This window comes from Sapajus apella, unplaced genomic scaffold (assembly GCF_009761245.1).
Source record: "Sapajus apella isolate SASKATOON/1434 unplaced genomic scaffold, GSC_monkey_1.0 scaffold56, whole genome shotgun sequence".
Taxonomy (NCBI): Eukaryota; Metazoa; Chordata; class Mammalia; order Primates; family Cebidae; genus Sapajus; species Sapajus apella.
This window is the reverse complement of record NW_022436996.1, coordinates 14,757,903-14,784,626: the sequence shown is the minus strand read 5'-3', so window position 1 is coordinate 14,784,626 and position 26,724 is coordinate 14,757,903. Positions and strand designations below refer to the sequence as shown.

The following is a 26,724-nucleotide window of genomic DNA, read 5'->3' as shown; positions in this document are numbered from 1 at the left end:
CCTGCTCTTTGTCTCTCTGTTCACTCTCTTCATCTGTCTCTCTCCTCAGTGTCTATCTCTCTCTGTCTCTCGCTCTGTCTCTACCCTTCAGTTTCTGTCTTTGTCTCTGTCTGTCTCTGCCTATCTTTGTCTCTCTTTGTCTGTCTCTGTCTCTCTGTGTCTCTGTGTCTCTCACACACACACAGAGCCTGCGCCCTTGCTCACCCTCACCCTGCGCTCCTCCCCATCTTTATTTTCTGGCAGACCCATGCTTCATGTAAAGCAGCATGTTCACCCCATGACTTGAGAATCCTGGCTGGCACATCTGTTCTGAACCTCATCCTAGGCAAACTATTCTTCTGAAAGAAAGGCCGTGTGGAATAGTGGGAAAATATCATATTTTAAAATAAAAGTTAACCAAGTGTCCTTTTCTGCCCCTTAATATTTGGGTGATTTTGGGTGAGTCATTTTTTCAGTGAGTTTTAGTTTCCTCATGCATGTAATAAGTATGGCAACACTATGATTTTGCAGTCCTCGTTGCTACGTGGATCTAATGGATGTGAATGTACATTCCAAATTCTTAGGTCATTTCTGTTGCTAAATACAGGATGACCCACTGCGGTCATCTTGGAAGACTCTGCCATCCCTGCTGGCTGTGCTCCATTCTCATGCCTGGCAACGGAATGCTCTAGGGAGCTGGAGTGAAGGTCGGGCCTACGGTTGTGATGTCACAGAACATGTGAAGTCAGGGGTCCCATGGAAGGGAAGGGGAGAAAACAGCCCTTGAAAGGGATCAGGGCCAGGACAGGAATGGGGCAGGAGGTGCGGGTAGCCTGCTGGGCACTGGGAGCAGGGGGCGGCCAAAGGCAGTGGGTTGGCAGATCCATGCCTCCCCTGGCCCGCCAGCTCTGCAGGGCAGCATTCCTGGTTGCCATCTTGCTGCTGCTGCAGGTGAAGCCTGTGAAGGGGAGCCCAGGCCCCAAAGACAGGAGCCAGACAGAGAAAACAACCTTTGCTGGTAGGTAGAAAAAAAAGACGGGAGAGTCTGGAGGCTCAGGGTCAGGTCTGTGTGAGGCCGGGCCCAGGCCACTGATGAGGCTAGGGTGAGACCTGACCTGGGTCTGGGTTATGGGAGGAAACTCCAGCCCTGATTGTTACCGTGTGAAATAATAGTGTCAGGGCACACTATGGGCCAGCTGAACTTGCACGCAACCTCTGTGTGTGTAAGCGTGGTGCATTTGGCTGGCTTTTGTCATGCTTCAAGGTGATCCCTGACTCCCCCAGTGTTGAAACCCTAGAGGAGGGAGCTAGCCTTAGGAAGAGTGTATGTGTGTGTGTGTGTGTGTGTGTGTGTGTGTGTGTGTGTTTGACCTGTGGCTGTGGGCTGTGGTTGAACACGGATCAGAAAAAACCTCTAGAAAGAGCATCCACTGTCTGGTCAAGGTCAAGGATATGGGCAATTGGGCTGCAGCCCTGGGCTTTCCTATTCTAACTTCTCCTCTCTGGTTCAGGCCAGGGTCAGGGCTCAGTCCTCGTCCTTTTCCCCTGTTCCAGAGCAGAATCAAGAAGAGTTCGAAGAGCACTTTGTGGCCTCCTCAGTGGGGGAGATGTGGCAGGCGGTGGACATGGTCCAGCAAGAAGACGACGAGACGTCCGAGACGGCCGCTGTTCACCACCACCCTTTTCACCTCGGCTTCTGCTTTAGTCTGGCCAGCCTCACGGTTTCCTTGGGAGGGCCATTGAGGCTGCCAGTGAGTTAGCCTGTTTCCTGGATATCTACCTCTGCTTCACGCTCACTAGCTGACCCCCTCCCCCCACAGGCTCCAGCTCACAACTCCCAGAGGCGATGCAGGCATGGCTCTCTGCCTCTCATCACCATCACTGTACCTCAGGGTTCAGCAGGAGAGACACCAGTTGCCGGCAATGCCAACTGACTGCCTCCCTGGGCTCAGAGTTTCATCTCCCGGGACCAGAGACAGCAGACCCACGTCCTCCTCTCCCACAGCTCCCCTGCTTTTGTTCAGGACAGCAGATTAGCAGGAAGAGGCAATGACAATCAAATAGCAATAAAATCCTGAGAAAATTGGGAGCCGCTTTCCGACACTTAATCCCAGCCCTTCTCGTCTCTAACTAGACTGCTTTATTGTCCAATCTGTGGTCCACTGGGCGGAAACGCACCAGGTCACCAATTGTTGATTCTTTCCTTTTCTTGTGTCCATGAGATATTTTTGACATTTCTCCCTCTTCTCTGTTCTCACTTCGGAGTATTTTTCTCCCGCCTGGTTTCTGACTTCTAGGCATAAAACATAGCAGGAACAAGTCATTAAGAGACAAGCAGAAGCCAAGTGCCAGCTTTTATTTTTGGAACAGAAGCGGAAAGGAGATCTTGCTCTGATTCTGTGGACGTGACCAGGGCGGTGTCGGTCAATATTTCTGTGCTGTGGCATCTTTGGTAGCTGCGTTACCAGAGCTGGCAGCGGCTGGAGGGGTTCAAGAGGGCACCAGGTGGACAGCGGAAATGTCTAGCAAAGGCAGGGGTGCTGCTCAGGGGCCCGTGGACTCGGAGCTGCGGAGGGCTGTGAGTGTCGTGAGAGTCCTGGGGGCTGGGCTCCCTACACATCACCTGAGCAGGAAGAGAGGACATTGAAGGAGGAGGGTCCACAGGACAAGGCTGACCTGGTGATAAGAGGTGACCAGGGACAGCAGACAAAGAAGGGAACAGGGGATCAACTCCTCCAAGGGCCACATGGAGCATCAGAAATGTAAAGGCTGTTTAACCCTGTGACAGGAGTCCAGGAGGGCCTGGGCTGTGTGATGATATCATTTACCAGTGACCGGGAGGCGGGGTCTAGCCCAGGAGCTCTGGGGGGACGTCTAATCTAAGCGTGTTGAAGGCCTCGTGCCTGAGTCTGTTGAGGGGGCACAGGGTGCTTAAGGAGGTGATATCAAGTGGGCGCCACACTTAAGGTGAGGCGTCTGAAGAGGAACGTGGCACACAGTCAGCTTGTTACGGGCTCTTTTTTTCCTTGAGACTGAGTCTCGCTCGCTCTGCCACCCAGCCTAAAGTGCAGTGGCATGACCTTAGCTCACTACAACCTTCACTTCCCAGGTTCAAGTGATTCTTGTGCCTCAGCCTCCCAAGTGGCTGGGATTACAGGTACCTGCCACGATACCCGGCTAATTTTGTATTTTTAGTAGAGATGGGGGTTTCACCATGCTGACCAGGCTGCTTTTGAACTCCTGACCTCAAGTGATCCACCCACCTTGGCCTCCCAAAGTGCTGGGATTACAGGCGTGAGCCACTGTGCCCAGTCACAGGCTCATTTTTAAGACATCTGTATTTTGGGAGCATGAGAGAAGAAAAAGTTGGTCTCCTCTCCTGGAGGAACCTGGGAATAGAGATTTTTCTACATTTTGAATTGTGGGGGTGCTGAATTTGGTAGAAGAACCTGTAGTCATCTGGGTGGTGATTCCAAGAAGTAGGGAGGGATGAGAAAGGATGACAGTGAGGATGTCTGCGGCAGAGGGTCTGGGGTATTTGGGGGAGGGGTGTCTGAGGAGGGGAGTTTCATGAGCTTCCGGAATAAGGCGTTCATCTGACATAAAGCAAGTTGTGGCGGGAGGTGGCTGCCACCTACCTGGGCATAGCTTCGGAAGAAGATCTGCGGGGGGGTGAGGTCCAGGCTGGGCAGGACGGTCTCCCCATGGTGCCATAACAGCCTCTTGTTGTATGCCTGGGTAGGAGTGGGATGGAGAGGGGCCCTTAGGCTCTAGACCTGTGGCCATTTGAAAGTCCCTCCACACAGTAGCTGAACCCATGGCCCTGGCTCACTGGTTCTGCACTGACAAGTTGATCTGAGCCAGAAGGAAGAGTACTTCCCAGAAGACCTATAGATGTCCTAAAAACTGAGGATGGCTGGAATTGGGGGGTGATCCCCAAGTTGCCATCTGTTCAGGTGGATGTGAAGGGCAGAAAGCCATGTGACTGGACTCGCATAAGGAATGGTGGAAGGAAAACTCAAAGACATGTTTTCTAGTCTGCCAGTACATGTACGTAGCAGCCTCTGACACTGGCATACCTGCAGCGCAATGGCTAGCCCCCCAGCATCTGCAGCATTCTCCAACAACGTGAGGGAGTCATTGAAGGAGCTTCCTCTGGGCAATGGAAAGGCAGCATAATGGCGCTCTAGGCACAGGAGAGCTTCCTGGAGGGCATGAGTGTCACAGCCCAGGCAGCCCCCAGGCAGCACTGTTGAAAATGGGAAAAGAGAACACCCGGTTGAGGGTTGGTTGGTGCCGCAGAGATGAGGATGGTGGGGGGGGGGTACCACAGACTGACCCGGCTCCCAGGAGTATGGCAAAGTTTCCAAGACTGCCCCACCTCAAACCCTCAAATAACCTTCCTTTCCCTGCAGATCTCCCCTGTGGCCTTTCCTTGGGTTCCCTAGAATCCCACCTCCCAGTGGCCCCTGTTACCCACAGAGCTGGTAGAAGATGTGCAACAGCTCGTGGGCCATGATGCTGCCAGCAGCGCCAAAGTTCACGGCTCTGGGGAGATAAGAGCTTGTTTGATCCCCAGAATCTTTCAGCATTTTTGACCCCAATTCTCCAACCGTAACTCCCATCCATCCCAACAGCTGTCAGCCCCTCCTGGGAAACCCCCTGCCTACCCTCACAGAGTGACCCATACCTGGGGTAGCCAGGGTGGAAGAACGGGGGTTGGAGGAGTCCAGCTGGAAAAACTACCACATGGTCAGATGTCGAATAGTAAGCACTGACCTCCCAGGGGGACACTTGCCACCTGCGGGAAGAGCACATATGAATTGCAGCCCCCACCACGTATTGCCCTGCCACCCCGAGGCACACGCAGTCCCAACTACCATTACTGCTCGTGCTGCCTGCCCTGAGCCCTGCCTTCCTTTCCTGCCAATCATGGATGGGTCTGTCTGGGATGGAGCGCCCGAGTCTTCCCTGCTCTCATACCTGTGCGGAGGGAAAGGCCGCAAGAAGCTCTGGACAATTCTAGCTCGGAGGGACCGGACGCAGCTCAGGACAGACTGCAGGAAGCTGGGTCCAAGTTGTATCTGGGGAAGAGGCCGGAGGTGACTTGGGCACACAGAGACTTATACAGATGTGCGCTGACATACACCAGTGGGTCCATTTGACCCTAAACAGACAACCCTGATACACAGGCATCCAGAGATCAGGGGACAGCAGCCCAGTGGCATCACCACACAGCACACAGGCTTTACACATATCAGCACACAGATGAACATGCCCAGGCCAGTCACAGGATGCATGCATGCCTGTGGGCACACACATTGGGACCTGGGAAGATTCTGCTCTTCTGCCAGCAAGACCTATGGTGTGGATATCTCCCCATGAACACCAGCCAGCATCAGGGCAAGGACAGGGCTGAGTCACCCAGGGAAACTGATTGTCTGACAAAGACTCAGGAGGATCACAGAAGTGAGAAGTCAAGGACTGAGAAGGAGCTGGACAGCACAGGCACCCACATCGCTGTACTCTTGTTGGGCCAGCTCTGGCTTCAGGGTCCATTCCGAAGCCCCCATCTCCACCCGCAGTTGAGCGACCTGGAGAGAGACACAGAAGGGGGTAGGAATCCAGCTACTCTGAGTCTACCAGAGGGAATTTCTCCTGCTCGTTGCCCTGTCCCAGCCTCTCACATTGTTGCCAGGATGTGCACGCAGCACAGTGGCTTCCTTACTTAGTGTGTGCCGGGGAGGCCTTTGGCTCTTGCTTCCAGCCCCCGACTGGCTTGGTCCAATACTCCATTCCCCCAACAGGCTCCCACACCAGCCAGGACACCTGGCCTGACCTTGTCCTGGGCCATGTTCTGAGTCTCCTTATTCATCCAGGGAAGCTTTCTGAGGCGAGTGATCAGGGTATCTTGGATCACAGTGAATAATTCCATGGCCTGTGGGAGTGAGGTCCGGGGATAAGGGGACAGGATCAGGAGAGGTCTCAGCCTGGCCCTGCCCACAGCTTCTGACCCTTGGAAAAGGCTTTGGCCTCAAGGAGCTGCCCTTGCTGGAGCTGCAGCTAGAGAAGAGGCAAGAGCTCAGAAAGAGATGTGGAAAGGATCATTCCTAGATGGCCATAAACCTCCAGCGGGCAGAGGATCGGTGGAGAGAGGAGGGCAGTGCCAAGCCCACCACGGGAAGATGGGGCTGGCCATCCGTGAGGCCATGAGGGAGATAGTTCCTTTCCGTGGGGAAATAGCCTGATGCAGGAGAAAGACGGTGTTCTTACTCCTGGGGGCAGGAACACCTCTCAGAAAGCAGAAGGAGGAGAGGGCTGTCATTTTCTTCTCTGGCTCAGGGCTCTTGTCCTCACACTTTCTTTTTTAAAGCGTCCACTCCCTCTCCCCATCCTCCTGAGCTCTTCAGCTTCCCAGCAAGTCTCCCCAGCTTCACAACCTGAGTGTGTAGTCACTGCTTCCCCAGCCACCTACCACCTCATGGAAATCCTTCCTTGGAGGAAAATGAAAGGCATTATCAAGAGCTTGTGCTCTGGCATCGGAATGCCTGAGTTCAAATCCTGTCTCTGCTTTTTGGTAACTGTGTGTGACCTTGGGCAAGTCACTTAACCTGTTTTTGCTTCAGTTCTCTCTTCTACAAAATCAGAATCATAGGAACTAAATAAAGTAGCTCATGCAAAGTGCTTGAGGGAGTCCCACGTGGTAGGTACTCAGGAAGTTTTCAGTGGTGATTTATTTGCCCTCTTCGAGATTATGTCATCCCATTCTGATGTCATGTCATGTGTTGTTAAAAAAAATCTTAGATATCACAGGGAGGAGGCTTAGAGATCATAGTGTTTGATTTTCTCATCTGATGGTTGAAGAAATGCAAGACGGGGAATGTTGGGTGACTTGTCCAAGTGACAGTATGCTCTCAAGACTTCATGTCCAGAAGCTGAACTGTTTCCACCACAGGGATGGAGCAGGTCTTTGGGTTCCCTCTCTCAGTGGCCCTTCTCTCTCTGACTGCCCGATTCCCCAACCACACATACCACTGAGAAAGGCAAAGTTCATAGAATGAGGGCAGGCTGGGTTGGGTGGGAAGGGGTGGAGGGATGTGGGCTGGGAAGAGCTCTCACATACAGCACTTCGGGTGCTCGGGCCAAAGGCCTCATGAACAAACAAAGCTGCCAGCGTGGGCTGGAAGAAGGTGCCGGTCTCCTCCACGCACTTCATCCATCGCGGGCGGGCAGGCTATGGAGACAAAGCTAGAATGAGTGGTCCCATTCAGAGCTCTTCCGCATTTGTCTCCCCAGTCTTCACTAGATCTTCATTCCCAGAGGGTGCTCTTTTGACCAGACCTTCTGGGTTTCATTTTACATTACTATCCCTTAGGGTGACACACATCACCGCTCAGTACAAAAGAACATCTTCATTCAGAACTGATCTCATGAGCCTGGTTAAGCAAATCTTTCATGCTATTGCCTATTGAGTTTGACAGCAAGGCCTCTAGGAGGCATCATTCTGGGGGACCAAAAGGCTACTGGAAAGAAGATGAGAACCCAAACCTCATACTTCAGCAGTCTTATGTTCCCCCTGTTCACCTCCGAACACTCTATTCTGGGGTCCAGCAATGACTCCCATCCTCCATGCTTCTTTGCTCAAAATGGAGATTGGAGATGGAAATTCTGTCCTTTACCATCACCCTTACCCTCTCTCCAGGCGGGCACTGTGTATCATACTGTAGCCTCTTATAAAGAAGAAAATTGTCAGAGTAGAACCAGGTTTTAGGATTTTAGATGCCATATTGTTAGCTTGGAGAAGAGGACACAAGACAAGACTAAGTGCATAAGTTCAGAGAGCTAGAAGACTTCCGACCAAATCAGAGGAGAGAATAGAATGGGAAGGTGGAGGGCTTTTGCTGCAGAGGCAGGGAGCCGTGGACAAACATCCAAGAGGGCAGTGCCAGCTGAGGACCTCGAGAATGAGAAATATAAGAGACAGGTGCTGAGAAGGTCTTGGCTATGGGCTTGAATGGCTTTTATGACCTGACAAAGGAGTAAACCCAGAGATGACACGGGGTGGATGAAGACGCACACTCGAGGACCCCAGGGACAGGAGGAGGTAGCTGGCCTAAGGGAAAGCTGAGCTGGAACTGATACAAAACAGCTAATATGCTAATTTGGGTTAGGCAGGATCAAGCCTCAAAACTTTATTCCTGTGATTTGTTTACTTCCCAAAGATCTGCCCACAGGGAAGGTAGGAAGGCTGCCACTGCTACTCTCTCTGCAGGACCTGCAGGAGCTAGGCTGGTCCTGGGGATGGAGGGAGTTTACGGACATCCCACTAGAGGAAACAGAACAAGTCAGTCTGGTTAGTCACTGAAGAAACTCCTGAACCCACCAGTTGAAGAGGGTATCATTTTGGAGGTAGCTGCAGGCCTGGCTGCCCACATTTGTGTTCAATTGCACCTTGAGGTCTGCTAACCTTGTCTTTTTTGTGTGTGTGTAACAGAGTCTTGCTCTGTGACCCAGATTGGAGTACACTGGTGGGATCTTGGCTCACTGCAACCTCCACCTCCTGGCTCAAGTGAGTCTCCTGCTTCAGTCTCCCAAGTAGCTGGGATTGCAAGTGTGTATCTCCCGAGATGGAGTTTTGCCACGTTGGCCAGGCTGGCCTCAAATTCCTGGGCTCAAGCGATCCACCCGCCTTGGCCTCCTAAAGTGCTGGGATTACCGGCATGAGCCACCACACTTGACCAACCTTGTTTCTTATAAAGAGAAGAGGCTCAGATTCTTCTCATGCTGTGTTAGTTGGAGCTCTGAAACACAAATGCGAGGAGCAAACAGGAACTGAAAGGAAATCTGGATCTGAAAGCAATTATGGGGCCAAGTTGAGAGTCTGCCGGCCACATTCTGCTGAATAACCTTGGCCCCAGGAATACCTCTTATCAGACAGTTGTTACACCTGGAGGAGCAACCAGCATCAGCAAGGAGCCCACTTGAGCTTGGAGGTGTGGATCGGCCTGCCCTTTTCACCCCTCCTGGTTCTTGATTTGTTTCCTGATGCCCTTTGCTGGAGGCTGATCATTTCTCCTACGTGCCTTGCCTTGGGACCTGACTACCAGAGGTGGCAAACGCCACCTCAGACCACTACAGCTGTCTCTCGAGATGTGGAATGGTAGTGCATACCACACTGTCTGCAAAGGGAGAGCTAGAGAGGGGGTGGGAGAGAATTAGAATTACAAAAGAAAGTCTCCAAAATATAAACAATAGAAGAAATACTTCAAACCCAAGTTAATGAAACTCAGTGGACTCATTTTAGGGCACCAAAGAAAGTTGCATGTATAACCTCAGAACCACAAATAATATTTGAGGAATGATAGAAACCAGGACAAATTCTAAGAGTCTGGAGGGAAGCAAAAAATTGACCCAACTTCTATAGGATTAGGATGAAAGGAAATTTTAGGGATTACAGGCCAACCAGGAATCTTTAATGTTAATTTCTAAACACAATTGTAGAACGAATCATTAAACAGTTTTTGAACACTTGGAAAATAATGTGTAAATGCTAAGAGCTAGGATAGAATCAATGAAGAAAAATAATGCCAAAATAATAAAAATTCCTTTGGTTAAAAGGCTTATGAAACTAGGTGTATGATAGGCCAGAAGCCACAGACTTCATCCAATAGGGGCCATGCAGAAGCATAACAGAGAATTGCAATGCAACATCAGAGCCACGGGGCACGGTGGGGCTACAGCCTCCTGGAGAGCACACCCAGCTCGAATCGAGCTATGCCATGTAGTGACAGTCACTTGTCACCACAGGAGAAGGCTAGCCCAGTGCTTCCCAAGCTTCACAGACACACAGATGCGCGCGCGCGCGCGCACACACACACACACACACACACACACACACACACACACACAACACACACAGGCTGGAAACCTGAATACTGGCATGTCATATCTGAATTTTTGAATGTTGGAGATTAATTCAAAGTTTGCAAAAGACTCTACAGGCTAATGAAACACATCTAGAGACAAAATTCATCCTCAAGCACCACTACCATCCTACCGCTGAATAGAGTATTAGTACTTACTAAGCTTGAGTTATTAACTTAAACCCCTGCGCTTCCACTACACCAGCTGTCAAAATGAAAACAATACCTAGCCTACTTTCCTCAAAGGTTTGGGATCAGGGGAAGTAATACCCTAAGTACTCTACGGCACTACCCCACTCTGTTGGCATTATCTTGGTTTTGCAAGGCTTGGAAAACACACAGATTGAGTCCTAGTGAATTAGAGAAACTGATGATGAATGATAGTGCAATTTGGGTGGAGTCGCATCCGGCTGCAACATAGGTAAACACAATGGTGAATGATTTCAAGCTAACTTGACCTCCCCTGACATTCTTACTAAGAATTCTAATTAATCCTTGCTTAGCATTTCTTTTTCTCATTTCCTGTTTTGCTTTTCTTCATAACACCACCTAACATATTTTATTATTTTGTTAGTTTATTGTCTTTCTTCCTTCACCAGGACATGTGGCTGAAGGCAGGGTTATTTATTTGACTGTTTTGTTCACTGCTGCATTCCAAGTGCCTAGAGAAGTACCTGGAATACAGTAGGTGCTCAATAAATGTTTGTTACATAAATGAATGGATAAATCTGTAGCTAGGTCTTCAAAAACCTGACCCGATGTCCTTCTCCCTTCAGGATCTTTTAACAGTGGTCTGGATGAAGACACACTGAATAAAACTGCAAATGATCCAAAGTGGGAAGACCTGAATAAATTGAGATGCTGGGCTGAATATAAATCATTCACATTTAATCATCACAAATGTGAACTTCTGCTGTTACTTCTCAAAACCCATCTTCCCAAGTTTCATAAAAGAAAACCTGACTTAACAGCCATTTTCATTGACTGTAACTCTATTCAAAATTAATCATCCAAAGATGGTCCAATAATGAGATTTAGAAATCTTTCTGTATAAAGGCACTATAAATTTATAATTCATTCAGAAGAATATGATCAGAAGTCGGTAATTAATGGCCACTGCATAGAACCAAACATCTTGATCATATCAAGGCCAACCTCTAGGTGATGTCTTTGATTCCATTCTTCCTCTTAAACATCACTCATCATCAGGCTATCTCGTTGCTAACCTTAAAATATGTTCTTTTAAAACATAAATGAGATAAATTCCTCTGCATGTCCCTATTTATTTATTTAGATGGAGTCTTGCCCTGTTGCCCAGGCTGGAGAGCAATGGTGGGATCTCAGCTTACTGCAACCTCTGCCTCCTGGGTTCAAACAATTCTCCTGCCTCAGCTTCCCGAATAGCTGAGATTACAGGTACATGCCACCACACCCAGCTAAGTTTTGTATTTTTAGTAGAGACGGGGTTTCGCCATGTTGGTCAGGCTGGTCTTGAACTTCTGACCTCATGATCCATCCACCTTGGACTCCCAAAGTGCTGGGATTACAGGCGTGAGCCACCACACCCAAACTTGCATGTCCCTATTTCATACAGACAGAAGCAAAGGTCCTTACAGTGGCCCACCTGACTCCTAGGATTACAGGAGTGAACCACCGCTCCCTGCCAGCCTTCTGCATTTTTTAAGCCTGAGCCCCAACATGAGCACTCTACAGCCTCCAGGAAGTGCCATGAAGCCATGGTACTGACATTTATAGGTAGCTGTATGGTTCTCTCCCTCCCGCTCTGATTCCCTCCCCACTATTGTCAGAGTCACTCTGCTCTAGGTGACCTGGCTTCCTTGCTGATAATCAAACACCACGAGCACGCTCCAGGGGCATCAGTGGACGCTGCCTGCCTTGCAAGCCTAGTCTTCTCCTCCCAGCCAAAGCCACCAGGAGGATCCCTCACCCTGCACCAAGTTTTACCCAGCCTCCCTCCTGCCCTGTCCTCATGAGATGATGCCTCTTTCTTTGCCAGAAAACTCCTTCCTCTCTCTAGACATTTTGCCAGTTCTGCCTACTGCAGAGAGATGCTACTGATCCTTCAAATGCTCCCTGATCTCTCCCTCTTGGGAACTCCAAGAATATCTGCTGTCTAAACCAGGATCCCCTGGGAACACAGCCATATGCATCCATTTACTTCGGTTACAGCTGTTTTTGCACTACAGGGACAGAGCTGAGTAGCCGTAACGCCAACCATTTATGGATCACAAAGTCAATATTTCTATCTTGCCCTTTACAAACAAGTTTTCTAACCTTCATTTGTAGCACCTACTTATTTCTCAATCCTGTACACTGTGTGGTTAAAAACATGACTTTATGAGCCAAAACATCTGTTTTGGAGTCTGTTCATTTACTTGTGAGCTGTGTGGTGTTGGGAAAGTTTCTGGACCTTTCCGAGCCTATTTCTGCAGCTGCAAAATGGGGATTAAAAACTGCGAAGTGTTTTTGGAAGGTTTAAATGAAATAACCTGCACTAAGTGCTAACAGACAATGACTACCCCATGTGTATCAGCTGTCATCATTATTATTAAGTGTCATATTTTATACTGTTGTTCCAGAAAGGGGAAGTGGCTTCCCCAAGGTTACACAACTATTTGTTGTCACAGATTAATTCAGCTTTTAAGCCTAAGGACAATTATGTGCCCTAGTGGAAAAGCTAACGGCTTCAGGACATCTAAGCCTTCTGCATTCTTTTTTTTGTTTTTTGAGATGGAGTTTCACTCTTGTCACCCAGGCTGGAGTGTAGTGGCATAATCTCAGCTCACTGCAACCTCCACCTCCCAAGTGAAAGTGATTCTCCTGCCTCTGGCTCCTGAGTAGCTAAGATTACAGGCACCGACCACCACGCCTGGCTAATTTTTTGTATTTTTAGTAGAGATGGGATTTCGCCATGTTGAGTAAGCTGGTCTCGAACTCCTGACCTCAGGATCCACCCGTCTTGGCCTCCCAAAGTGCTGGGATTACAGGTGTGAACCACTGTGCCTGGCCAGCCTTCTGCATTCTTTAAGCCTGAGCCTCAACATGAGCACTTTACAGCCTCCAAGAAGTGCCATGAGGCCATAGTGCTGACATTTACAGGTAGCTGTTTGTTGTCAGGGATTTTGTAGCAATCCCAACCAAGAAAACTTGGGGCTCTGGTCTGCTTCACCTGAATCAAGACAAAAGCTGGGCAGAAGCTTCTTGGGGACTCTACAACCCAAGTGGCGCTCCTCAGGAGGACTGCATTTTTAGCACAATGAGTAAACAACACAGATCCTGGAGCCAGACTGCCAGGGTTCAAATCCTCACTCTATTAACTTACCATCATACCTGAGCAATTTCCTTAACTTTAGCGCCTCTGTTTCCGCATCTTTAAAATAGGAACAAAAAGGTACTTCGTGGAATTATAAAGATTAAATCAGCTGATAGATCTAAAGGATTTCAAAAGTGTCTAGTACATTATAAGCCCTTGATAAGCAGTAACTACATTCCAGTCCCTGTGAATACCTTTTCCTTCTCTGAATTCCACAGCAATTTTAGGTTGGCAAAGCAGAGTTTCTCCAAGGCAGAGAAATGGCCCCCAAATGTGGGTCAAGATGGACAGGGGGAGGCCCATGTTAATTCTAGCTAAATAATTATAAGCTTGCTTGGCTCAGAGCACACTGAAGTTTATACACTGAACTAAACTATATCATTGGTGCAGTTAATTAGAAATCAAGCGGCAACAGGAGGCCTAAGGTAAAGACCACCCGAGAGCACAGTAACACCGGGGAACACCTCGGGGTGGTTGCAGAGCAGGTAATACTGCTCTTGTCCCACGAATGCCTTCTCAACATGGAGACTGCAGGAGGGCCTTGTAAAGAGGGCTTATGCAAAGATCTCTGAGAAGGGAGGTGACCTCTACTCACAAGATCTGGGAGGGTCTTTGCAGATGCGAGCTGGCATGGAGGTGAAAAGCCTTGCAGGGAAGAGATCACGGAACAGCTCAGGCTCTGCCTAGGTTCTCGGAATATGGAGTGATTTTAATTGCTCCACGTCCTCAATGCTCTGGAGATAAAAGCCCCTGCATTGGGTGTGGTCAGACCAGGTGGCTACTCATCCGCTACATTTCCAATGCAGCCGCACCCTGATAACAATCGGGGATAAACTCTGAGTACTAGTTTAGCACGCCTTAGAAGGATCTCAAGTGCTCTCTGCCCAGCTGTCTTACCTACCCCTTTACCCTCCCCTTCCACGCCCATAAGATCAATGAGATTATGCACATAATAAAAAGTGTCTGGAGCCCAGAGCTCGGGGCCAACGCGTTTCCCACGCTTGTGTTGGTCCCCTGGATCCATGCTGTAACTTCTACTCTTGTGTCTGTCTTTATTTCCTTTTCTCAATCCCTCGTCACCGCGGGGACTAAGGGCACCCACGTATGGGATTGGGGCTGGTACCCAACATCACTACTAAGATAAAAAAATCCAGTGATTTTTAAGACTAAACTAAGGCCTTCAACTTACAGAGTTAAACTGATGTGTGCATGCAGCAGTTCAGAAACCCTTTCTGTGGAGAATCTAAAAACAGACATTTCCAGCCAAATCCAGGCATATGAGAAATAGCAGTAAGACTGCATCTAAAACACAGAAGAAACGTATCTTTGAAACTGCTCTGCCGTGTGTTCGTTCACCTTAGGGAGTTGCATCTATGTTTAGATTCAGCAAGTTAGAAACACCTTTCTTCTAGGAGCAGCGTTTGGATATTCCAGAGTGAATGGGAGTATATGCTGTAATGAGAAATATCTGGCTCTAAAACGAAAACGGAGCTATCTAATGGAATGGTTGTCAATGTGTGCTTTCAACTTACAGAGTTAAACTGATGTGTGTATGCTGCAGTTCAGAAATCCTTTCTGTGGAGAATCTAAAAACAGGCATTTTCAGCCAAATCCAGGCATGTAAGAAATAGCTGGGACATATCCAATATACTAGACTCTTCTGCTTACATTTGGATATATCCAACTTGGGATTTCAAGATTCTTCGCAAAGGAGCATCTCTGCATCTTACGTAATAAGTAGACTCTGGTTAGTGAAATGCATTTTCTACCCAGGCCCCTCCTCTGATATATCCACATCTGTGCCATGAAGCCTACATGTGGCCCAGTGGACCACACTGGATGTCAGAGATCAACTCTTTGTGAAGCACATTTGAACATGAAATCAACTCGACAGAAGACAGACCACTGCTTAACATATTTCTCTCTCATCCCAACACGTCGTTAAGTTCTATGTCCAAGTTATCCTGAGCAAATAGTGTAAGGGTTATGACAAAGAAAGGGCAGTTCTTGATAATTTCAGAGTTTTATATTTGAGCTCAAACACCCAGCAAGAAGCCAGAGAGGTGGTCAGTCTGGGAGACGTGTGCCTGAAGGTCTGGCATGTAGGATCTTGGTTTTCAAGTTAAACTTTGTCTGTCCAACTTGCCTGCTTCTATGGAAAGCCAAGACATGTGGGGGCATCTACTATCATGCCCCCTCCCTCCCTGAGACAGAGATGCCAACATTTACTCCTCAAAAGAGTAGATGCTCCTTTCGAGTATCTGGGCAAATACAGTCCCCCCTCTTCTCACCATGGCTGATTGCTCTGTCAGTTCCCGCAGTTTCTGGCTGAGCTTTCTGCGTGCCTCCTGGAATCGACTATCCAGGGCTGGAGAAAGGGTCCCCACCAGCCCTAAGATCATGTGGCTCTGCAGAAAGTCCCTATGGAGACAAAAGAGACCGACACATATACCCCACGAATCTGGAGATGCCTCACAAAAAGCCTCCCTTGTATAAGTCGCCTTGACACTCCTCAAGGCAGCCCTTTCTCCTCTGTATTAGTAACTGTTTTAACATGCACCCAAGCCGGAAAGAGCTTTTTGTGGTGTGGGTTGGGGTGGGATCTTGCTCCTTAGTAAAAGGAACTAGATGAAGAGGCAGCCTTCAAAATCACAGGGAAAGGAAGCTCTGGGCTAGATGAAGTCTGGATTCATGTCATGAAACAGATTTTACTTCCACAGTCAGGAAATCTCAGGTTATCCTCAGACGTGTCTCATAAGCATAAGTAAGCTGGGCTCTGTGACTCCTCTCTACTCTACCAGCAATGCTCCGACCTGGGCTGCATTGCACCCTTATGTGAGTCTGCTCACTCTCTGCGAATGGGCAGTTACCTCCCTCAAAAGGAATTTCTAGAGGCTGATGCCATCATGAAGAAGGGTCTTGGGTCCAAACCCTTCGAAGAAAGGCACTACTTTCAGGTGGTAGCCACCCAGGGATCAGGGGATGCAGAGAACCCAATAAAAAGCCACACTTTCATGTCCCCAAACCCAACCCCTCCTTGAGTTCCTGATACCAGCAGAAATGCTTAGACACTATTTCCCTAAGAGCTCCAGAATCCTCACACCACACCTGAGGAATGGCCCCTCCTCTTGCTTTCTTCCCCTAAGCATCCCCAGCCTTCACCACCTTCATCTCCTCTCTTATGTGCCTCCTCCTCCTGCCCACAGTCCTTAGCTGCTAAAAAGACATACATGCACTCAACTGGCCTCTGTGTCTGGGTCTTCCAGCATCTTCTACAGCTCAGAGGCTCTTTACTGGCTGGTGTTCTACTCTCAGCATACCCTATGTCTTGGCTGACCCTACATTCTTCATGTCGTGTGTATCCTTCCTTACCCATGCTCCCCAAGACACATCCTTCTCTATCCCTCCATTCTCTCTGTGCCACCCACCCCATGCTTCTCTGCCACCACAGGTAGCAAGTTCCTCTTATCTTCTCAGGAGTCCCTTACCAGCCTGCCTCCCCAAGGTCTCCTTTGCCCCTGAGACCTACGGTGCTCAGGCTCTCCTCCCTTTCCATGATCTCCCCAATCCCACCTGGGCGAACCTGTCCTTTAGCAGCAGATCCTCCACCAGCTGTGACATGTTTTTCAAATACTCCAGGTCATGGACCATGAGTAACTGAGAGGGGCTCAGGGACATCGGTGTGAATGTCGCTTGCAAGCAGGACAACCAGTCGACGGCAGGAGCCATTTCCTTAGAGGAGGGACACAAAGCTGAGGGGGGATAGGAAAAGAGAAGAGAAGGAAGGGGAAAAGGCTTCCCTTTGGGTGTGAGAAAAAGAAGGGAAGGAGCTGACTGGGGAAGGGGATGGAGCCAGAGACAGGATGAAAAGGAATTAAGGGCACTAGGATGAAGGAGAAGAGGGGGTAATATTTGGGAGGGAGGTCCCCATGCCCACAGTCTTCTGGTTCCCAGTTCCAGGCACCTTGAGCTGGTCGATAGTGACCATCTGGAAGAGCTTGCCCTGTGCCCGCCGCTGCTCCAGGGGTCTCAGAAACTGGAACAGCTGCGAAGTGATGGAGATGGACAAGGAGGCATGTTGTTGCACCTTGTTTGGGTCTCCTCCCAGCAGGGTTCCCAGTCGACTCAGGTAAGTCAGGTATTCCCGATAGATCTGGAGGAAGGAAACATGAGTCACGGGTGCCAGAGGCCCCTGCCTTTCTCCTGGTGTCAGAGGGCAGGGCCTTTGTCCATGCACCATCTTACCTGGGCATAGATCTTCTGTTCCTGATCTTGCTTGAGGGGAACATCAAATTCTGGCTGGTCTATCTGGACACAAGAGAGACTGGAGAGAAGCAGGGAGCATGGGGGATGGAGAGGGAAGGTGTGGGGAGGTGGGGAATATACCATGGGAGATGGCCTTGGGAGATCGACATAAAGATTGAACAGAGGAGAAGCAAGAGTACAAAGAAAGGGATGGATTAGCGGTTGAGGGGCAGGAGAAGAAGAGCCCAGGTGTGAAAATGGGAAGGGATGGTGAGTATTACAACCAGTGTGGGTGTGCCCAGCAAGGCAGAAGCATAATAATCAGCATCCTAAAAGGAGCTATTCCTCATATCGGGGTCAGGGCCAGGGCAAGTGAGGTATGGAACCTGTCCCACGTACAAAATCTAAGAGGTACCAAAAAAACTCAGTAATCAAACTTCAACCTAACTTTGGAGTATATTCTTCTAATAGGTAGCTCCATCTCAGCCAGCCATAGCAGCTGAGCTTCAGCCGACCACAGGCTGCCAAGTGATCAGACCATGCCCATTAAAGGCAACACCTGTAACCATCAAGCTGTTTCTGGGTGTCACTTCCTCTTCTTGTACATACTGCCTGCCTACATTGTTGGGTGGAGCTCTCTGAACCTCTCTGCTTCAGGATGCTTCCCGATTCATGAATCATTCTTTGCACAAATAAACTCTTTTAAAAAATTCAGTAATTAAGATAAATATTTAAGATTTTTTAAAATAAAAATTACTACCAAAATTGTGTGATAAATAAAATCTCAAAACTTTGCTTATCATGGACTTTTTTTCCTAGAAAAAAATACACAATGTACTTTTAGTCAATTTCAAAAAGAATCATGATGTGTTCAAGAAAAGTCCTCAATGTATTTTTGATTCATTTTGAAAAAAAAAATCACTAGTATTTTTTTAAATATTCACATAGAATTTTGTCCCATTTTGGGGGGAAAAAGCATATTTTTTTTTAAATAAATTCATAATGAAGAAAAATTTGATATTTGGTTCGTCACAGATTGTTGCATTGATTTTGATGTTTTAGGAATATTTATTAAAATACTACAGTATTTATCATCATACTGAGTTTTGTGGACCTTTTTAAATTAGCACCCAGGCAAGCACCCTGTATATTTCACCTTAGTCTTGCCCTGATGAGCCCTTGATTCTATTCTGAAGATCTTTGCTTCTACTCTTCCTTTTCTTCTCCAATTTTAATGTCCCACTCTTATCTTGGCCCATATACTTTTCCTCCATCTTGAAAAAACCTTTCACTTGACTCTTGCTCCATTGTATGTCCAAAGTTCAAAGAATAAAAAGGCATCTATGTCCATTGTTTCCACTCTCTTACCTTCCTCCTAAGTTCTGTACAGTCTGTGTCCACTTCTGTAACTGTTTTGAAAGTATCTCTAGGTTTCCAAAGGTGTCTTCTCATTCCTTGTTCTCTGAGCTGACCCCTCCTTCCTGAAGCTCCTTTTTTTTTCTTTGTGGCCCACCATACTGGTCTAGCTCCCATCTCTCCAACTGTACTCACTCTTCTCTGGCTCCCTTCTGCCCTCTGTCTTTAGAGTTCTTCTTCTGTAGTCCATTCTTCCTACCTGTTTTTAACCCAAGACACTATCCAGACTCACACTGATGATAACCATCTTCCTCCCATTAATACTAAATCGAAACAATGGGATCATAGTGTAATCCCCCACTTTCTTTATATCCAATCAGTCACCAAATCCTCTATGAACACCATGGACTATCATCACTAGAGTGAAGTATCCTAAATCCTTGTGCCTGGCTCTTCCTTTCCATTTCTTCCACTATCTCAGGGCCTCAAAAATGCTCATTTAGTTTCCTCAGCACCCCCAGATTGACCTTCAAAACTGCTGACTTTATGCACAACCATCAAAATATTTGCTCTATGCACAGTTACCATAACAGTTGGATGTCCTCAGTATCTTTTTAAAAAATCATTATGTCAAATGTTATCACCTCTGCCTATCTTCTTAGAAAGAATCAGACTCAACCTTATGTCTTCAGCTTCACTTTTACCTCCTCCTACACCCCACCCTTCCTTCCAAATCCTCAATTAAATAGACCAGCCTCCTCATTGACTCCACAGAGGAATCACAGCATTCCAGGTTCTTCCCCTAGCTCAGGATTTCCAATGTCCCTTAGCTTCACCTCCTCCTGTGTGATTAATCATGCTTCAAGGCTGGCTTAGCTCACCTTCTCTCATTCTCTCCTCTCTGAGCCTTTCCTTAACCAGTTAACCAGTCCCCAAAAGCCACATCAGTTAAACTCCTGAGCACACTGTTTAGAACTAAATTTTAGAATACCTCATAATGATAACCGAGTCTTCTTTTGTATTTGTCCTCTGATAATTTTGTAGCTCTTTTGACAGTAGGGTTCAAATATACAGATAGCATTACATTGTTTAACCACAATAGCGATAGATTCAATGTTTTTCTTTAGTTACTCACTCAACAAATACCTGGCAAAAGCCTCTAGCTGCCCGGCTCCGTGCTAAGTCCTGAGGAACAAAGGTGAATAAAGCACGATCCTGTTCTGAGGAAGCTCATGTAACACAGAGTGATACATGCTGAGAGTATGAGGAAATGAGAGGAGGGAGAGATGGGCTTCACCTAACTCCTAACTAGGGTGTTGGTGAAGACTTCCTGGAAGAGATAATAAAGCCAACATTTGAAAAACATGTAAGTTTTCCAGGTTGAGTGTGAGGGATGGTTGCAGGCACAGAGAGCAGCATATGTAAAGAACTGAGGAATATTCCTGGAACTAGCAGTGAGTCAGCCTGGCTGGGGGGTAAGGGAGAGAAGGAATGTACAGGAGATAAGCTGGAAAAGTATGTAGGGGTCAGATCACAAGGTGCTTGCAAAGCTTTACTAAAGATTAGGGACAAGATTCTGATGACCTGGCAAGCCACTGGGTCACTGACAAGCACTTAAACACAGACAGTAGCATAGTCAGTTAGCCCTTGGTTCAGAAAAGTTCCCTCTGGTAAAAATAAAGAGTAAATAAAATGAGGGCAATCCTAGAGATAGGAGAGCTAGCTAAGGGGCTCTGAGATTAATACAGATTAAGTAAGAAAGACCAGGCCTACTTCCATCCTTCCAGCACTGCGGCTCCGTCTCCCATCCCCAGCTAATGTCCCTGACTTTCATATCAGTAATTTCTCCTAAGGTAGGGTTGTTTCCTATATCACACATGTGTCTTATCTCCCCAACCTGCAACCTTCCTCTGAGGGATGATTGGCTAGAGATGGAGGCAGGTCAGGTCCTACAGCGTCCTCACCAGTACATCCCTCACCTGGATGACTGGTGTGTGCGGAAAGGCAGGATGAGGTCCCAGGTAGGCTCTGAAGAAAGGGAAATGGCCATACTGACTCATCAGAAGTCTCAACGTTCGGTTAAAGTTTAAGGAAGTCCAGTTACCAGAGATGCGCCAGCCTCCAAGCTTTAAAGGAGAGAGAGGGGGCTGAGCATAAGAATCGGTGGGGCCCATCCCCCATTGTCTTGATCTCCTTTTATGCAGCTGCTACTGCCTGACCTCTGGTCTGACCCCTTTGATTCCTCTAGGGTGCCACATCTATTCTTGTTTCTCTGACTTATTCCAAGGTCCTGATACTTTCAGAGGGCGTAACCATTTTCTTTTCTTTCTTTACTTTTTTTTTTTAAGACGGGGTTTCACCATAATGGCCAGGCTGGTCTTGAACTCCTGATCTCAGGTGATCCACCCATCTCGGCCTCCCAAAGTGCTAGGATTACAGGCGTGAGCCATCGCGCCTGGCTGACATAATCATTTTCATCTCCATCTCCCTCCTAGAACTTGGGGAGCCTTAGGAAGAAGACCCACCCTCTAGAAAAAAAATGGCAGCCCCAAGCACACATTGGTCCCATACGTGATGTATCCAGAAAAGTTAATATTCCAACTTTTCTCACCTCCTCAATAACTTGTCTGAGGGGACCAGCCCCCGCAGCTTCAATGGCACGTGTATCCATGCAGGAGTTGTAGAACTGGAAGGCTTTCTCCTCCCCAGAGCCTGGGTGCCGGGAATTCTGGGCCTCTAGAAAGGAAGCATGGGAGTGAGGACTAAACTCTGATATTTTTATCTTGCCCAAATTCCTATATAAGGGATCTGGGGAGTCATGCCCTACAAATCCTGTGTAATCTTATGATTTTATTTAACCCTATGTAACATGATTTACTTTCCAACCTGATTCTGGCATAACATTAAGAGATGAAGAAGAAAATCAAAATACTTTATCCCAAACCATATTTCTTTGCCATATTTTGAAATGGCCCTGCAAAGCTGTTCTTTGTAGGGGAAAATGTGCATCTGTAAAGAATCTCTATTAACATAGCTAGATCTTTCGATTAACTAAAATCTGAAGAGGAGACGTTTGTCACCAGTTGTCTCTAAGGGCAGCCACTCTCCACAATCTTTATCTTAACCTCAACATTCCCTTTCTGTCTATCCCAGATCTTTAGACAAACCTAACCAATTGTCAAACAGGAAATGTTTAAGTTCACCTACAGCCTGGAAGCCACCCCCGCCCCTTAGAGTTGTTCTACCTTTCTGAACCAAACCAATGTATTTCTTAAATGTATTTGATTGATGTTTCATGCCTCTCTAAAATGTATAATAATAAACCAAACTGTGCCCCCACCACCTTGGGCACATGTTCTCAGCATCTCCAGAAGGCGGTTTCACAGGCCATGGTCACTCATATTTGGCTCAGAATAAATCTTTTCAAATATTTTACAGAGTTTGACTCTTTTCATCTGCAGGAGAATAAAAGGGGTGGCAACTGGTATAGTGGCAGACAGGGAGGGTGGGAGACAGGAAATTTACAGGAAAGACAGACTCACACAGAATATGGGAGGAGGGGGAGGAATAGAGATGAGGAAAATAAGAAAGATGAGAGGAATGCCCAATTTGGAATGGATCAACTTGATGAAAAGATGACAGCAGGGAGAGGGAAAGTGGGGAAGAAGACGCTATGGAAAATGAAAGAAATGTGGGGCAAGAAAAACAAGAAGGAAAGACGTGAAAGAAAGGAGAAAGCAGTAAGTGGGATATGAGCAAAGGAGAAAAGGCAGAAATGAAGGCAGGAAAGAAATGATTGAAGAAATTGGAGAAATTCAGGGAACTAGAGAACTTTAAGGAGTTGGAGAGAAGAAAACTCATAAGGAAAGGTTTAGCAGAGAAGAAACAGGGATGGACTCCCCTAGTCCGGACTCCTCATCCACTGATCCCAGGAAACAAACACACATATTAGAATAATCAAATGCAAGTCTCTCTGAATCATCCACCCTCTGATACCTAACACTCTTTCAATCCTCAGTCCCCCTAATATCTGTTCATCCCATTGTAGGCAATAGAATTTATCCTGAGCGTGTTTTTTCTTGTTATCTCTGTGCCTTCCCTGAAAGTATCCATCTACCCAAAGAGAGTCCACCTCCCACTCTTTCCCCATCAAAAACAGAGAGCAGAGGGATGCATTTATTTTTCCCAGATTCCAATGGACAGTGCCAACACATTCTTTAGGTTCCCTTGCACTGGAAATGCATGCCTATCTTATATGTTCTTATTCCCAAACCCTCACCAGCATCCACCAACTTCCTGGGCCCCACTTCCAACCTCCTGCACAGTTTCAGTTCCTCCACTGGTTTTCCTGTCAGTCCTGGCAGCTTTCCTCTGCAGCCTTCATCTGCAGGAACTTTACTTCCACTGCCAATTAACTCAGCTCTCCTCTTCTTCCAGCATATCCTTTGGGCTTCCCCATTTTTTCTCTTCTGCACAGTGATGAAGTGCTCTCTCATTTGTGACCCCACCACCCTACCTCTTTCATTCTACCATCATCCCTCACCTCCAGTCATCCATCTCTATGATCCTACTTCTTCCAGGCCACCTTGCTTGGCACGGTCCAATGTTATGATGGAGAAGCAAGAAGCAAGAGATCATTGTGAGAGGGGGGAGCTGCGGCATGGTGAGAGGGAGAGGGTAATATGCACAAGGAGGCATCGGGAGACTAGCGGTTTCGGAGGTGAGAGAACAAGACTGACAGAGAAAAGAATTAAAATGCAGGAGGTGCTGAGAAGATGCTGCTGGAGGAAACCACTATGCATGGGATAGAAGCTGAACATTTGGAGGAAGCAACAAAGATGGAGCTTGCTGAAAGGGACAAGCTGGAGAAAATGGATTAATTATGGATGTATGGAGAAGGAAAGAAGATGGAAAAAGACAAAATGCAGACAGAGACCAAGAGAAATGGAAGAAGGGTACCTAAGGTGGCAGGAAACAGTGAGAGAGGAGCAAACCCAGATAGCGCCCACTAACCTACCTCATTTATTCCCCCATCATCTCCAATCATCCATCCCTATTATCCCACCTGGAACTACACAGGGTTTGGGGTCACCCGCTTGCACAGAGTATCTTCCACCCTGCTTCACTCACCCAGGATTCTCCGAAGTCGGTTTTTGTTCCTTTTGGCAAGCTCCTGAAAAGAATTATTGGTCCCTTTGGCCCTTCCACAGGCAAAGCTGAAGAAGTCGGTGCAGGGGGCCACACTGGTATTCCCAGAGGCCAGATAATGATCGCGGAGGTCCAAACACACAGATGTCTCACAGGGGCCTGTGGGGAAAAGCTCAGAGCTGGGAAAGGAGGGAAAGAGACCAGGGCTCCCCCAAGGGGCTAGGCAAAGAACATCAGGTGAGCAACTAACGGAGGAGCTGGTGAAACGGAAATGGTTAGGCTGCAGGGAGGAGGAAGCACCATGGGGACCCCAAGGGTCAAGGTGAGTTTCATGAAGTCCCAGGAGCAGGGACTGGGCACCAGGGTTGGGGGAGGGCTGACTAGGTTAGGGGGTCTGGGAGCTTACTTACGAGGGCCACAGTTCCGGAAGATGTAGAACAAAAGCACAGAAGAACAAAGGAGCAGGCCCAAAAGCAGGATAGCTGTCAGCACCCGCCTGGCCACTGCCCATGGCCTGCTCCCTTCCACAGGCAGCCTCTCTTCTGGAGAGATCTATGGGAGGAACCAAGAGGTGAAAGATACAAGGTAGAGGATTGAGAGACAGGGATGGGTAGAAGAGGAGAGGAGGGGAGAGAGAATGAATCTGTTAGTGCCACAGTCCCTTTATACAGAAATAATTCTCCCAAGTCTTTCTAAAGCCAGTCCACTTTAATGCCTGGGAGATGAGAAAACAAGGAATATCAGCTGTTTTGGATGAGGACGAAGCAGACCATTATGGGATGAGTGTTTGTGTGAATTTAGAGCCTAGAGTGACAACATCAGTGTTTTCCAGCCCCAGGAGAGGAGGCCACTTACTTCCTGGCTCCAGAGATTCCCCATTCCACCTGCCTGGTTGGGTTCCCTGGGCTCTTCCTCACTTTGGTCCCCCCACTCCTGAAGTGAGTGGAGGGAGAAGGAGGAGAGAGAAGCTGGTTCAGGAAGCAGTGCATTAAAGAGAGTTTTATCAGGTCACTTTGATACCCCCTCTGCCCGCCCTGCCCCCACACACATATTTTTATATTGGGACTCTGTTCCCAGATGGGTTTCAGAATGAACCTGTCCATTGGATGTGCCATTTTTCACTCCCTCTCACATGACCTCCCTCTCTCTCCTGCTTTCTACTCTGTAAGCCTCACAGTCCGTCCCCTCCAGTGGGGACGGGACATTTGCATACAGCCACCCTTACCCCCCACCCTAGGCCTCCAACTCCAAAAGGGGACTTACCATCTGTCTGTCCTCTGTGGCCACAGAATCCTGCCTGATTCCACTCTAGGTGCTGATTCGGAGAACTGGGGTTCCAGGAAACGGTCCCCCTTCTGCCCCCACCCCACAGAAGGGGCACTTCTGCTGCTCTTTCCCCTGTCCCCAGACACACCGGACTGGCCTCTGGGTGGAGACTGCTTATCAGTGGAGGGCACCCAGGCTTCTCCTCCCCCTTTATCTCAGCTTCTCAGGAGAGCTGATGAAGGGAGTCTTCACTTCCCAAGCAATCTTGCCCTTGGTCTCCTCTTGTCTTGCACTGTGACTTTGCCCATGAAGTTCCTTTATTTCTAAAACATTCTTCCTTCTCTCGTTTCTTCTGTATATTAAAAAAAATAATGAGGCACGGTAAAATTTTAGAGTTTGAGTAAGAAGCAATTCATGAATTGGGGAGCACCAGACCGACAACGATTTAGTGCTGCAACAACAAAATGTCAGAGGCATGCATTTACTGGGAAGTTATAGAAGCAAAATAAAACATTATTTGATTGCTTTGCAGTTGTGTAATTGCCTTTTTTAAGGTAACTTTTTGGAAAGTTCTTAGTCAGATAATCATATGTTAGTTAGCTCCTTATCATTGGCTGGGGTTAAGTTTTACTTCTATCATAAGCATTTATCAGAAATGACCCAAGTGAAGCTTCACTTCTGTTTGTAGTTTTAGCAAGAATACGGCAATTTTTAAGGTCCTTGGTTTTGTTTGCCTGGGAATGTTCAGGCCCAGTCCCCATTTTAATTTTGTTTTCACACCTGTCTGATCGGTTTCTCTGGGATTCATCAATTCCCAGGTCAAAAGCCACCTTTCCCAGGAGGCCTCCCAGCTCCATGCCCATTCACAATGTTCCCAAGCATGCTTAATTGTTTCTCTCGGTGTTTCATAGCTCTGCTGGCTGCTGGCAGAGTCATGCATTTGAAAGATCACCCAGCTAGGAGACCCTAATCTGCTAATTATTAGCTCTGTGACAATAAACAAGCCACTTAAACTCTGAGGCAGGTAAGCAAGTTTTGTCATCTGGAAAATGAAGGTAATACTTGCCTATGCCTACCTCATAGGGTCTCATGCTTTCTACAAAACAAAACAAGGCTTTACTGAGCCCTTCTTTCTTTCATTCTGCTTTCTGTTACACTGGTAGCTTGCCTCTTCATCTCCTTATTGATTGAAATGCTGTCATGGCAGGTACAGTGTCTGGTTTTCATTCCTGCCCACCCAAGATAATTTCTAAATGTTAATAGAAATAAACTGCATTCCAAGCCGGAAATGCTCTTCCTCACATCCTGTTAAGCCCTTACCTGTGGTCTCAGTGAGGCAAGCACATTTCTGGGGGAAGGTATTTCAACTCTGTCCCTTGTTTCCCCATCCCAGGAAAAAAAAAATGTAATTTATTAGGATAGTCTTGTAAATGATTCCCTGGCGATATTTCCAGATTCCATGAGCACTGTGCT

At 47.7% G+C, this 26,724-nt stretch overlaps 2 protein-coding genes across 3 annotated transcripts; one reads left to right on the top strand and one right to left on the bottom strand.

The window, feature by feature from the left end:
- Positions 1–219: 219 nt before the first annotated feature.
- KEL (Kell metallo-endopeptidase (Kell blood group)) lies at positions 220–25,640 on the bottom strand. 2 transcript variants are annotated; one of them, XM_032245188.1, is made up of 18 exons: positions 25,249–25,640; positions 24,396–24,537; positions 23,968–24,144; positions 21,449–21,573; positions 20,817–20,963; positions 17,482–17,544; positions 17,201–17,389; positions 16,820–16,968; positions 15,528–15,657; positions 7,103–7,213; positions 5,819–5,917; positions 5,496–5,573; positions 4,963–5,063; positions 4,670–4,780; positions 4,460–4,527; positions 4,059–4,228; positions 3,618–3,713; positions 220–2,272 (listed from the first exon to the last, which is right to left on the bottom strand). In XM_032245188.1, exons 1-18 carry the CDS (start codon positions 25,249–25,251, stop codon positions 2,234–2,236), a joined length of 1,998 nt encoding a protein of 665 aa, XP_032101079.1. In that variant the 5' UTR covers positions 25,252–25,640; the 3' UTR covers positions 220–2,233. The 2 variants fall into 2 exon arrangements, with proteins under 2 accessions (XP_032101079.1, XP_032101078.1); XM_032245187.1 differs by lacking the exon at positions 220–2,272 and adding an exon at positions 2,303–2,602 and having other exon boundaries at positions 25,249–25,637.
- On the top strand, positions 733–2,068 carry LLCFC1 (LLLL and CFNLAS motif containing 1). Its single transcript, XM_032245189.1, has 2 exons — positions 733–997; positions 1,534–2,068. The coding sequence occupies exons 1-2, from the start codon at positions 736–738 to the stop codon at positions 1,737–1,739; spliced, it is 468 nt and encodes a 155-aa protein (XP_032101080.1). The 5' UTR covers positions 733–735; the 3' UTR covers positions 1,740–2,068.
- Positions 25,641–26,724: the final 1,084 nt, after the last annotated feature.